The sequence below is a fragment of the Ailuropoda melanoleuca genome, chromosome 10 (genome assembly GCF_002007445.2).
Source record: "Ailuropoda melanoleuca isolate Jingjing chromosome 10, ASM200744v2, whole genome shotgun sequence".
In the NCBI taxonomy this organism is placed as follows: Eukaryota; Metazoa; Chordata; class Mammalia; order Carnivora; family Ursidae; genus Ailuropoda; species Ailuropoda melanoleuca.
The window spans coordinates 61,582,816-61,597,028 of record NC_048227.1 but is presented as its reverse complement, the minus strand read 5'-3'; the positions used below and the strand labels follow the sequence as shown (position 1 = coordinate 61,597,028).

General features: G+C 40.3%; 1 protein-coding gene across 2 annotated transcripts in view; it reads left to right on the top strand.

Annotated features, from left to right (window-relative positions):
• The window catches only part of LAMA4 (laminin subunit alpha 4), a 147,155-nt gene that overhangs the window by 32,497 nt on the left and 100,445 nt on the right, over positions 1–14,213 (top strand). For both annotated transcript variants that reach the window (XM_034669004.1, XM_002917163.4), the window contains exons 2-3: positions 4,476–4,577; positions 13,724–13,848. In XM_034669004.1, the coding sequence (XP_034524895.1) occupies positions 4,476–4,577; positions 13,724–13,848 (227 nt within the window). The remainder of the gene's footprint in view (positions 1–4,475; positions 4,578–13,723; positions 13,849–14,213) is intronic.

The following is a 14,213-nucleotide window of genomic DNA, read 5'->3' as shown; positions in this document are numbered from 1 at the left end:
CAATTACTTAAAGGTTCAGTTAAATAAATTTTTATCCTTCCTTTCTTTTCTTTCTTTCTTTCTTTCTTTTCCTCTCTTTCCTTCTTTCTTTTGTTTTTATGAGAAGCAGCATGTTACCGCAGAGAAAGAACAAGATTTAGATCTGTCTGACCTCGGTATAAAGCTGTGTGACACTGGAAATATTTTTCATCTTCTCTGACCAGCAGTTTGTTCATTTCCAAAATGCAGATACTTACACCTAATGCACAGATTTGTTACAAAGAGCAAGTACCATAATGTGGATGAAGCACTTATAATACTTGGCACATAGGCCCTCAATAAATAACAACTATGCTATAATTATCTTCATAACTATCATCATTATCCTTGTTATTGTTATTAATTTTTAAGGCCCGCACCAACCCAGGCAGTATAAGCCCTCTGAATGTTCTTAGTTCAGCCATCCATGTGTTTATACAGTTGTATACTATAGGTCGGGTCTTCTCATATGGACAAAAGTGTTCAGTGTGGCATCTAAAAATTGATTGTAACACTTCTCTTGCTCACACACACGTATATCAACATAAACACCATCTTCGTTTAATAAATTCTGGAGAATATTCCAAAAGAAATCAGGCAGACATTCATTTTCTCTGTGGGAAGACCACTCAGCTTTCAAAATCTCTAAATAACACAGGTCTTAGGATAACTAAGCCAAGAGATTGCTAACCAGGAACAAAACTATAAATAACTCTGCTCTCATTTTTGAAATTATCTACCTGTTAATATTATAACAAAGGTCAGTTTCGCCAGTTCCTATAGAATTTCAAGAAGAGATTTAGTAAAAATTAACAGAATTTTCTGGAGCCATGACAAAACATTTCTACATAAAAGGAACAACATTATATAGCTCTTCCTTGAGGATACTCAAACTTCTCTGGAACCACTTAAGAATCTGCCATTCTAAGAAATCCTCTAAGATTCTACAACACAAAGGGTCCAAGGTATCCAGTGCACATATTAGTGGCATCAGAAGCTCCCATGCCCAGGGCTTCCATTAGCCTATATGGTACCTTTACACAAATTTAAAAATGGCGCCTCCCCTCTGGATAGATGAATTAGAAAATAGAATCTTTCAAGTGTACAAAGCCCAGCAGGAAAGAATTTGGCTGGTTTCCGCCCCACCTCACCCTCTTCATAGGGTGTTCCACACGACCCTATCCCTGGCTTCCTTTTTCTTCCCATCTCCCACAGTTTAAAAGACTGGAGCCAAGGCCATTTCACACAAGGGCAGAGCCTTAGCCTGGGGAGTGGATAAGTGGATAATGACAGACTCTCTGGGTGAAGTCACCTCCTACACTTGGCATAACATAAAGATTTCATTGAGCACGGTCCAGTCTTAGCCGTGGCTGCCTGGACTGTGTTGAAAAAGACCGGAGACCAAATCCAGCCCTAGCAGGGAGCTGTGGGTATATCAGCAGCATAAGCCGTTGGTTTCCAACAGCACATATGCTTCAGATTTCCTATCCTGGTCCAAACTGTTTAAATCACAAGGATTCGTTGAGCAATTAACATGAACCAGGCACTGTGAGATGCTTTACAGCAATCCTTAATCACACATTGGAATCTTCAGGAGACTTTAAAAAATAAAAAAACAAAAACAGATCCTTGTAATTTTTCTGTAACTCTAAAGCTATTCTAAAATACAGAATTTACCAAAAATTTGTTTTTGCTATTGTTATTTGGGATTTTTTTCTGTGTTGTGCAATTTTATTTTTGTTCTTTGAATATGAATCTCTCGATTTACCCAAGTCCTCAAAGACATAAAGGATTAACTACTGTCATATTCAAAATGATGCATTTATTCAGGGCAAATCTTAATTTTCTTTGTCTCCTTTAAATGAAAGAGCAGCAAGAATACCTTAAAGACCTGACCTAGCATCAGTTTAGAGCAGCCTTACTGAAACTTGATACCTTGGGCCAGAGACGGGTCCTTACTATTGTTGATGGTACAAGTAGATCTTCTCATGTTGTTTCCAGGCATCACTACCGGACCCCCTGCCACCACCAGTATGCTTTTCCCCTTCTAATACACCTCTAATCTCTGTCCCACTCATTGGGATTCATAGAAACAGAGACAGGAATGGTGGTCACAGGGGCTGGGGAGTAGGGGAAATGGGGAGAGGCTGGTCATAGGGTACAAACTTCCAGTTACGAGATTAACAAGTTCTGAACATCTAACGTACAGCCCAATGACTATAGTTAATAACACTGTATTATATACTTGAAAGTTGCTGAGAGAGTACATCTTAAATGTCCTCCTCACAAAAAAGAAATGGAAATTATGTGACACAATGGAGTTGTTAGCTAAAGCTATGCTGGTAATCATTTTGCGATATATACAGGTATCAAATCAACACATTGTATGCCTTAAATTTATGCAATGTTAAATGTCAATTATTATTTCAATAAAGCCAGGGGGAAAAGGAATAATTAACTTAAATAAGTAATTTTTAAATACAATTTTTATTTTATAAAAAATACAGATTTTTTCGCTCCTCTGTCAGAACTTCTAAATAAGAGGTTCCCCACATGTTCATGAATTGGTCAGTCAGTTAGCACAGAAAGCACTGTTTTGGAAGCTACTGAGATAAGTAATACTAGGCCCTCGCTATTCTTATCCATTCCTCTGATAATTAAAAGCCTCTTCATGTCAAACTGCAGGATGCAACATACTCAAGGTTCACCAAATCAATCTTATACCTTATAACAAGGGTATATTTTTAAATAAAATAAAGAAGTTTAAGGTACATGGCACATAGGTTAATTATTGCTTTGTGAATCTTTTTCTGATATATATGTATATCCTTATATATTTACATACATATATGTATATCTGTGTACTGCATCACCATTAAACATGCATTTTTTTAAAATTTTATATTTAAGTAATCACTACACCCAGTGTGGGGCTCAAACAACCCCAAGATCAAGAGTCGCATGCTCTACTGACTGAGCCAGCCAGGTCTGCCCCAAACATGTATTTTTTATATTTTGAAACAAAATTCAAAAACACATGAACTTAGATGGTCTAAATTAAATGCTTCCTGCTGCAGTTTTAGCACTTTCCCTTTCTATTATTCCCTAGTGGAAATTGAGAAAAAGGTTTCCTATCAACCACAAATTCTCCATTATAAACTATCAATCAGTCCCCTCTCAGCCTTACTTTCTCTCACTTAGAAAGATGGAATTTCTTCGCCTTTTCTTTAATGGACAAACGTCATTATTCTCTTTTAAACTACCTCCCAATTGAATATATTAGACTTTAGTTTTTGGGTCCAAACTGGTGGTGTTTTTATGCTGTGAATAATGTCTAGGGGTTCTTTTCTTCACAGAGAAAAAAGCAAGAGGAAATGGGTTTGCACAGCAGTCAGAGGGACTTCAGCCAGATACAATGAAAAATTTCCTGGTGGCCAAGATAGTACAAAGTACAATGAGTCAATGAAATGGGGGGAGAGGCTGATGTGAAATCTACTCTGTAAGTTTGTGGAAACAACCCAGATTCTTATCTGTCTGGAATTCTTTAGAAGTGAATCTGTCTGATGGGCAGGGAGTGGACTTCTAGGTCTATAATGCCATTGCTGCCTTGCATCATGAAGACCTTCTGAAGAAACATAAAATACATATTCACAGCTCCTATCCTATAAATCAGGAACAATCTTGCAAAGTTTCTCAACTGACATTGGCAGGGGGGTGGGGGCAATTCATCGTTGTACAGGTTGACTGGTACAGGTTGACTGGCACATCGCAAGATGGTTTAACATTGCCACAACCCACTTGGCACCTCTGGGTCTAATGATTTCATCACTAGAATGAGGGAAAATAATATGTTCCTCACAGAGCTATGAGGATAAATGAAATACCTGAACAGCACCCACACAGGACCTGACAAGTATAAGAATTCATTAACTTCTCTACCCCTTCCTTTAAAAATGTTAGGATCTGCAGAGAAACAATTTTTTAAGAGCCCAAGCATGAAAGACACATCTCTGAGTTGTTATGCTATAGCCAGTAATCTCTGAAACCGGACGTCTTTATTTATAAGGAGCATGAAACAATTCCTCACCCTCACTAGTTGTCATGGTTTGGTTTGGTTTGGTTTGGTTTGGTTTGGTTTGGTTTGGTTAGAAGACATTAGAAAATTTCTTTCTCCTTTACTGTTACTGAAAAATCTTATTCTTCCTTACAACATTAGGACAGTGTTAAAGATCTTCCTCTTCCCCTGAAAAGTTTTAAAAAATATAAAAGGGGGGGAAAATAACAAAAAAAAAAATAGATATACATCACTGAATGGCAGTATAAACAGTTCATTCTAGTACATTTGGTAAAGAAATATTTAGATCGTTTAATAACCATCTCCTCTTATTCTTGTCAGAAAATACCGACCAAAAGAGGCCTTTTCAACAAAGAAAATATTTTTGTTGTGTCTGTTTCAGAAATGCGGTGCTGGATTCTTTCTCGCCCAGTCAGGAGAATGCATGCCCTGTGGCTGCAACGGTAACTCTGACGAGTGCTTGGATGGCTCTGGATTCTGTATGGTAGGTCGGGGCACCTGTCACTTTTCATATACTGCACTGGGTTTCTGCATCTCCAGTGGGGAGCAAACATTCTTGCACGTTGGAGCTCCCTAGGAAAAAGCTAATCAAGCTCTCTTTTTATCCTTCACCTTTTCCTCTAAGACACGTCATAGAAACTGCTGGTGATTGTAAGTGGCCATCAGGGCATAGGTATGACGTGGCATATGCTCCTGGAGAGAACTGACCTAACACCCTGGGCGGCTGGTTTCCTACTATAGACCAATGGTGAAGGGATTGGAAACGGTACACAGAGGAGGAAATCATCCATCCAAATTCCTCTGTAATCGTATAGTTTGCCATATGTTTGGCTTCATTCCACATAAACCAGGAGAATAAAACGGTTGTTTCATAGCCTATTTTTACAACTTAAGATAATTGGGTCTACAGATCAAGATTTGTCTAAAAAAAAAAAAGGTTTGATCAAATAGCTAATAAACATGAAAACTTTGGCCTTATGGTCTTTGTAATTCTGTGTTTCAGCCCCCAGAAGACTTTTTTTTTCCCCCTTAACTGGAATGAATTCCCCAAATAACTTGTTCTTCCGTTGAAGTATTATACAGACTTGTGGAGGAGACTGGGGAGCCTCTAGCAAACAGGGCTTGCCGTACCTTTTCTATGTTCACTGAATGGACTGACAGCTTTGTGAAAATGGCTATGGACATATTTACGAGAAATGGCTTTAGTAGAAGTCCTCGGAGGCATTTTTACAGACTTATGCGTTATGCTCATGGTTCCCTTCAGGACCTATCCCACACGGCAGGAAAACTAGATTCTTCACGATCCTATGAGGCAGCAGAGGCTTTCCAAAACTGCAAGAGTATTTTTGCATAAACCACAAGAATTCTTAATTAAATACATCCTATTTACCTCAAAATTAGTATAATTATCCCTATTAAGCAGATCATTTTGATTACAAGTGGTCTCGAAGGTGTGCACACGGAGGTGCTATTTTACCCATTGTAAATGCATTACATTAAGATGCAAATTAGAACATTTCCTCTGCTTTGAACCCAGCAGTTGCCACTTTTCTAGAGACAGAGAGAATGTAGTGGCAAACACTGGACACAGCCACCTCTTTGTAGTGTTTGTTTAGTCCTGGTGTTTCTGTCTTCCCCGCCCCCCATCTTCTTAAATAACCGTTACATCCAGGATGTCCTCTGCAGCCCTGTAGGGACAGGCAGCTGCCAAAGCCAGCCCCTTTCTAATGCTTCCATCTCCGGTTTCCTGTTATTTTAATCCCAGTGACATTTGAAAAGAAAATCCCTTGGATGCACTTGAACTAATAATGTACATCTCCGATAATTTGACCAATTAAAGGCTCTTTGTTATCTGTTTTTTTTTAAATAGAAGACAATAGGGCCTGGCAGGCTCATCAGCTGCCATCAGGAAGCCAGTAAGATGGAAGACTGAAATAGAAGGGCAAAAAGTCCCTCCTGGGGCACGTGTGGTGATGAGCACTGGGTGTTACATGCAACTGATGAATCGTTGAACACTACATCAAAAACTAATGATGTACTATATGCTGGCTAATTGAACATCATAAAAAAATTTAAATTAAATTAAATTTTTAAAAAGTCCCTCCTGCTAGTGCCTGTGAAGAGCTATAACAAAGGACAAAGCCACTCTTCTTATGGTGACTTTGTCAGAATACGAACTGTCGTGGTTTTCTCTCTGACCTAAACATGAGTTCTGAGGGAGACGGTCCTCATATGATTTCTTCACAGCTCCTGGGCATATAAAGTTCTAATAGAAGTTTGGGGATGGACTGGGGTATGAAATCTTATGCCCACTCAAGGAAACTGCCCATCTTCCTGCAATTACTTTGTTCTAAGACAAAATATTTTAAAAAGAAAGAAAGAAATAGCCATCCTACTCACCCTAATGGTGAGCCCCCTACCCCAACTCTACCCAGATGGAAATAGCTTTTCTCCCTGATTGAAGTAATATATGCTCAATGTAAAAAACAAACAAAACAACAATACAGCTATGTGCTGTACATGAAATTCAGAGTGAAAATGACCCACAATCTTATCCCCCCGAGCTAAATATAGATATGTATATTCTTATAAATTTAATTTAGAAAAACAAAAACAGGATGTAATTTGTACTGAATTTAATGTAAGTAGTGAACAGAGAGGTTTGCCAACATAGAAAGAACATTTTGCCACTTAGGTGGTAAATATATTGCCAATGGCGTCCCACTGGAATCAAACTCAGATCTTCCTGTTTCCTTTGGCATCCCTGTCTGGCCTCCTGGTGGAGCTGGGCGGGTGATCAGCTCCTGCCCTGTAGCTCCTCCATCCAGCTCATCCAGTTCTCAGGGCACCAGAGAAGCAGCAGTGACTCTGAGGGATACCTCCTGCAGTCTACTGTGGGCCTGAGTCTGCATCAGTTCTTATAGTTTGCCCGCCTAACTCATTTCTCCCATCTTCCATACACAGCCAAAAATAAAAGGCCTTCTTTCTTACTTCATTTTAATTTTGTTTTTATTTTGAAGGCTTATAATGCCTCCCTCCACCTTGCCCTCCCCCAGTTGTTTCTAATTCTTCCTTCATTCCAATGTCCAATTTCGATTTGACCTTATATTTTATAGACTGATTTTAAGGAACTAAGCCATTTGACAATAAAATATAGAGTAAACAAACTTATGCTACCATTTAAGACATACCAAAGAAGCTTAGAGGTGTCTTCACAGAAGGGATGCTAACTCTTCAAATGCAGAAAAGTGGCTAAGTGAAAAGTGGCTTCATGAATGAAATCCAACATGTGTTGGGTGTTTCCAAAAAGCTACCTTGCATCTTATCAGAACTAGAATGCACTGGGAGGGGTTCTTAGCTGAGTCAGCCAGACAGGGCCCCAAAGACCAGGCAACTCCAGTGGACACGGCAGACTCTCTAGGAAAGCTCCAGAAGGAGGCATGAGAAAGGACTTAGGGGAAGAAACAAGTAGAAGCGGACAAATGGCTGGTGGTAGGAATGCCTGGTCCCTAATAACCCATATTTTATCCCAAGTCTATAGGTTAGGTACAGAGAATTAGGAAGAGGACATGACAAAGGCCAGTTCCCATCTAAAGATTCTTCTCATCATTAGGAGAAAGCCAGGAGCCCACTGACCAGAACTAGAGTGAAGAAAATCTGACTTGAAGTTTACCACAGAAACAGGGCTCCTCGGGTTCCTTTTGGTTAAGGATTGGTTGGTCTATTGGTTTCATCTAACCATTTAACAAATAAGTTTTTTGCTTTTTTTTTTGAGCTCCACCTATGTGCCAGACGCTAGTCTAGGATCTGGGTTAAGTGGTTTCCACTGTGTTGGGTTGAACAGAAACACCTACTTGAAAGTGCTTCTGGACATGACCAATAGAGTAAAGGTCAAGGTATGAGGATCATGGGAGCCTTAGAAACACATGTAGAAATCCCTATCTGCTCAGTGACAATCAAATGAAAACTTAAAAAGATTTCAGGGTCTGTCCCAGCATTGCAGGAAATATTTTTTCTAGATCTGAATGAGAATATTCAGATTTAAAACTATTAAAAGAACAGCAAAAAATATCATTGAAATCTAAAGAGACACCCATCAAGCTGTTATCTGGCTGGTGGAAACATAGATGGATTTTTATTTTCTTTTTACTTTACAGTACGCCTCCCTAAATTCTCTACAACTGTCTGTAGTAATTTTGTCGTTAAAAAAATATTGATATTCAAATGGACTTCTACCCCACCCTAAGCATAACGGAGAAAGGGAAGTAATCCAATATATTGAAAGCTAATGAATTTTTTATTATTCTCAAAGCCTAATTAAAACTTCATTCAGGAAAGCAAAGATATTACATCTCTAATTTCTGCAGACACTAGCATTTTTCTCATGCTTTTCAAACTCTCCTTTATTATGTGCTTAAGACAGAAATCAACCAATGTAAATTCCTGTAAGACTAAGTACGTGTGATTAATAAACCAGTGCATTCATTAGACATCCCAGAGCAAGAAAAAATTGAGTTATAGAGACTTCTTTTTCCTGTTTTACTTGCAACTATAAAGTTGGTATCTAGATCAAATGTGTAATTCTTACATCAAAATTTTGACAATTTTCCAATATATTGCAACTTGGAAAACCCCAAAATTTTGCAAATAGGGATGGATTTGGTTCCATGCTAACTGAAGTTTTGAAACAACGTCAGAAAATTTTATGTCCAAACAATTTAGAGTCCTTTGTTGCTTTGTGCCCAGTCACGTGAGAATATAATAGGAACTGAATGCAAATAAGTTCCCTATACATCATTCGTGTTTCTTCATTTAACCCTGAATGTTTTCCTCTTCTTATGTTCTCCATCTCATTAATGACAGCATCATTCTGCCAAGCCCTCATACTAGGATGTCACAGATGTTTCATCAACTTCCTTTCCCTCTTCCCCAACATTCAACCGCAGAGAAAGCCTCTTCTCTTCTCTGCCATCCCACTGCCTTCATTCACATCCACAGCGTCCCTCCCAGACCATAGCCATGACTTCCCAATGACTCATCATGCCCTGTTCCAGACTTTCCTTCCCCTAATCTGTTTCCCTTACCAGCAATGGAGATGTCTTTCAACCTAATCAAGGCATTCTCCTTTCTAAAATCTTTCAAGGCTTTCTACTCCAGCCCCACTGAGCTGCTCACTGCCACGGGGACTAACTTGTTATGTGCAGAGTCTGTGTCTGAATTTGTGCTCCCCTGCTCTCTACCTGGGATTTCTTGCTTATCCTTCAAGGCCTAGTTCAAATGTCATCACCGCCATTAGGTCTTCTCCAACTTTCTGAGGAAAAGCCAGAACGTTTCCTTCCTCTTCGTTCCATAGTAGGAATATCCTTTATACATACCTTAGTCACAGCACCAAGCACACTGTATTAGTGTTTGTTGGCCTCTCTGTCTCCTTCATAAGCCTGTGAGTTACTCAAAGGCAGGAACCAGGTCTTTGTCATAAAATGACACATAAATGAATTTGGTCTTCTTCATTTTAATAGCAGACACAGCTCGTTGTCTGTCATGATATCAGCTGAATCCAGGCTCATTAAATGAATGAATGAATTAGTAAAATAACAAACTAACAAATGCAAAAACCTTTCATTTTATAACTTACGAGACACTTGGGTCACTCTTCATTGTGGTAAAATGTATTGTCTTTCTATGCCAGATACTCAGGCTCAGGCCCAATGCTGAGCAACTGGCAGTGTTACTTATTCTAGGTGTTTCTATTTAGACCCTTGCTTCTTAAAGTATAGTCTAGACCAGCAGCCCTGGTGATACTTGGGAGCTTGTGAGAAAGGCAGATACTCGGGCTCCACCCCAGCTATCCTGGATCAGAATCTGCATTTTCACAAGATCCCCAGGGCCTTGGAGTGCACAGTGAAGCTTAAGAAGCACTGAGCTAGACAGAGCAGAAGTTCTCAAGCTTTTGGTCTCATGAGCCCTTCGCACTCAGAAGAGTTATTCAAGTTGCCAAAGAGTTTAGTTTGTGGGGATTATCCATATTTACCGCATTCGGAATATAACTGTAAATAAATCTTTCAAAAAGGGGGGGGCAGCTGCGTAGTGCAGTTAGTGGAGTGACCTACTCTTGGTTTCAGCTCAGGTCATGATCTCAGGGTCATGAGGCCGAGCCCGGCATCAGGCTCCATGGTCTGCACAGAGACTGCTTGAGTTTCTCTCTTCCTCTCCCTCTGCACCCCACCCCTCGCTCTCCCTCTTTCTAAAATAAATAAATCTTTTTAAAAAAAGAAACTTAAAACTGAAAGTTTTTCTAGTATTTTCTTGTTAATTTATTTGAAATACCAATAAACCCATTGCATATTAGCATAAGTAATATGCTTTTATAAAATATAAACATACTTCACAAATTAAAAATATGGTCCATGTTTGGCTTAAGAGAAGGCAGCTGGATCTCATATCTGTGGTGATATCTCCATGTCCTGTAGCCTAAGGAGCTCCAGCATCTACCTTACACACATGAGAAAATGAGAGTTCAAAAGATAAATAAAATCTTAGTATTATTAGGAGAATGGTTTTGACCTCCCTGCACGTAGTTTGAGAACCACAGATCTGGGTGGACTATAGTCTCGCATACTCATGTGACAAACCACAAGAAGGCCAACTTGATCCTCTTAGGCCTCCTTCCTACATTAAACTGGTTCTGTGGCCAAGTTATCAAGACACATTTCTCATGTGAAGAACCATAGCTGATGCCCAAATGCCATTCCTCACACTCACCCACTTATCTGCCATCACTGTTACCATGTAGTTTTCTTAACAACTGGCCAAAGATTCAGAATGCTTCTTTCATTTTTAAGTGGGGTCAGTTTTATTTAAAAACAAGTTCTCCCCCTACCCTCAACAACATACTTACTTATCGTTGTCATTTTTCTTTTTAGTTTTTTAAATGTCAGAGCACTGAAGGTCAAGGCATATTTGCAATCCCAGAGTAAAAGGTTTCAGAGCTAGAAGAAATTTTACAGGCCATCTCATTTGGATTCTCATTTCACAGATAGGAAATAGAGACCCAAAAAGGTCAAGTGACTTGTTCAAAGTCCACCAGCTAGAAATGGAAGCAGTAGGGCCCTTCATCCCTGCCTCCAGAGCCAACTGTCTCTGCCCATCTTCCAAAATGTATATCAGAACTTTTTAGGGAATTCCCTAACAAACCCTTTAAAGGAAGGCAGGTGAGGAAAGTCAGTGTTCGCACCCTGAGCATTTAGAGGTCTAAGAGATTTGGTGGCTTTGCCCTGGAGGGTAATTGCTCCTTGAGGCTGCTGTGGCAGAATTAGAGCCCTGACAAGGAGTTCAAAGCACCCATCGAGCCATAAGGAGGCAGAAGGGAATTAGCTTATTTTTGCAGCTTAATAAGCATTTCAGGCAGGAAGAATGACCTAACATCTTCCAACAAGCCTGTTTTGTTCTACACAGATAGGCTTCGGCTGTCCAACAAGGACTCAGACAAATTTGACCTCAGCCTATGAGCAGCCATGCCAGGTTGCTTATGGCTTAGATTTGTGGTAGTTAGGCAAGGCTCGTTAGTTTTCCCTGGGATGTGAGATTGCCACCGATTTTGAGCTGACTCGGGTGCACGTTAATTTCCTTTATGTGCTCCAGACACCAATTCATTAATTCACTCTTTCCTACTCTTTCTTTCTTTTTTTCCCCCCACAAATATTTATTGAAGACTGACTTAGTTCTAGATACAGTATTAAGAACTGGGGGATATGGGACACCTGGGTGGCGCCGTCGTTAAGCGTCTGCCTTCGGCTCAGGGCGTGATCCTGGAGTTCTGGGATCAAGCCCCACATCAGGCTCCTCTGCTATGAGCCTGCTTCTTCCTCTCCCACTTCCCCTGCTTGTGTTCCCTCTCTCACTGGCTGTCTCTATCTCTTCAAATAAATAAAATCTTTAAAAAAAAAACAAAAAAAGAACTGGGGGATAAATTTGTTAACAACCTGTTGTCTATACATCATACTTTACTTTTCAGTTTCTCATTGATCTGTCAGGCACTCTGAACTGGCCTCTAAATTCTGTTCTGCTAACATAATTCTAATTAGGGGCCAAAGATTGTCCATACCTAATGGCTGACCAAAGGCCCAAAGACTGTTCAACCATGATAACCTGTTACCCACATTAGAAATCTGCCCTTTTGAGCTGAAGTCCAAACCGTTAGTAAAATAGTGTGACACCTTCTAATGTAGTCATTTTATGCCTCTTTTGGGAAAGGAGCCCTTTGTCTAACACATTGGAGAAGTGGCATAATATGGAAATTAACAGCCTGGCTACTGGAGCCAAATTCCCTGAGTCTGAATCGCACTTTTGCCTCCTTCCATCTGTGTGACAATTTATTGGGTGAATCATTTAACCTCTCAGTGCCTCCATCTCTTCATATGTAAAATGGGGTAAAAAATAGCAACTTACCTTAGAATTATTATAAGAATTAAATCAGTTAACCCATGTAAAATGTTTGGAGCATTTATTCTACTTTGTTATTCTATTTTGAACTTCACCGTAGAACACAAAGACAAAACTCAAGAGCTCAGAGTCCACCTTACTGCTGCTGCCTTTCCTGAGGTTCTTCCACAGAGCGCTGTTCGAAAACAGTTGTGTCTGTGGAAGCTCTTGTGCGCAGATGTTACTAAGGGAATGGATTAAACAGGAGGCTGTCTCTTTGATGACCTTCTAATTCTTTTTTTTTTTTTTAAGATTTTATTTATTTATTTGACAGAGACAGCCAGCGAGAGAGGGAACACAAGCACAGGGAGTGGGAGAGGCAGAAGCAGGCTCCTAGCGGAGGAGCCTGATGTGAGGCTCGATCCCAGAACACTGGGATCACGCCCTGAGCCGAAGGCAGACGCTTAAAGACTGCGCCACCCAGGCGCCCCTGATGACCTTCTAATTCTAATGGCATAATTTTTCACCAAAAACCCTATTCAACTTTTATACACTCTGGTGAACATAAAGACAAAAATATCACAGTGCTAACAGCAGTGGCTTTGTGCAATCCAGTTCAGTCCTACTGGAGAAAACGATCAGACTAGCATCACTGCCTCTTTAGAGTACTAGGCAGAGACTAATCCATGAACTTGTCGCTGCTCCGTTAACTCCATTTTACTAAGTACCTACTCCATTTGAGTTGGCGCCAGTATAGTACCAAGAGGCACAATGTGGTGGAAGGGCTGCTGAGGTTGGAAGTAGATGATAGTAGTACCATGTGGGTAGTGGAATGGGGGAAGGATCAGGGAGGGGGCATTAGAAGGAATTCCTGGAGGTTTCAGGCCTACTACAGATCTTGAAAGATGACCAGGCATTCCAAGCAGAAAAATCAGCCTGATGATGAATTATCCCCTCTGCATGTAAACTCTAAACTCCTCAGCTGCCAGTGCACCCACGGAAGTTCAGGATGAAGTCATCCACCATTGGCCACACTTTCTAGTATTGACTGGGGCCAACATGGCTCTTTTGGGCTGATCAGTGCTGACCACACAATCAATTCCATCAGCCTGACATCCCCTTTACTTTAAGTACTGTTTGGTTCCCAGATATGCTGTGTATAACATCTCTTTTGTGTCTTTGTCAATTTTCCTATCTTTTGCCTCACAGCACTGCCAACGGAACACGACAGGAGAGCACTGTGAGAAATGTCTAGATGGTTATATCGGAGATTCCATCAGAGGACCACCCCGGTTTTGCCAGCCATGTCCCTGTCCCCTACCCCACGTGGCCAAGTAAGTTCTGAGAGAAGATGTTCTCTTCTGCTGCTTATCCCTTAATTATGTATTTTTCATTTTTTCTCTATCCAGAGTTCTCAGGTTTTCCCACCTTAGTGGAAAGACTGAGTACCTCATATTGAGATGAGTCTGGAAAAATAAAGCTCTTTAGCCTAAATACGCTTTCAGGGAAACATAAGCACTAGTGGTATGGGTGATGACTCTGTTCCCAAAATATTGAGGACCATCATAAGGCCAATGGAGTCTCCTAGGTTTTATAAGCAGGGCTAATTTCTCAGCTATCCCTTGACCTAGGGAGATCACAACTGGTAATGCAAACAGACTCATAATCCAGTATTTTTAGTAGTAGGGTTTCCTCTCAC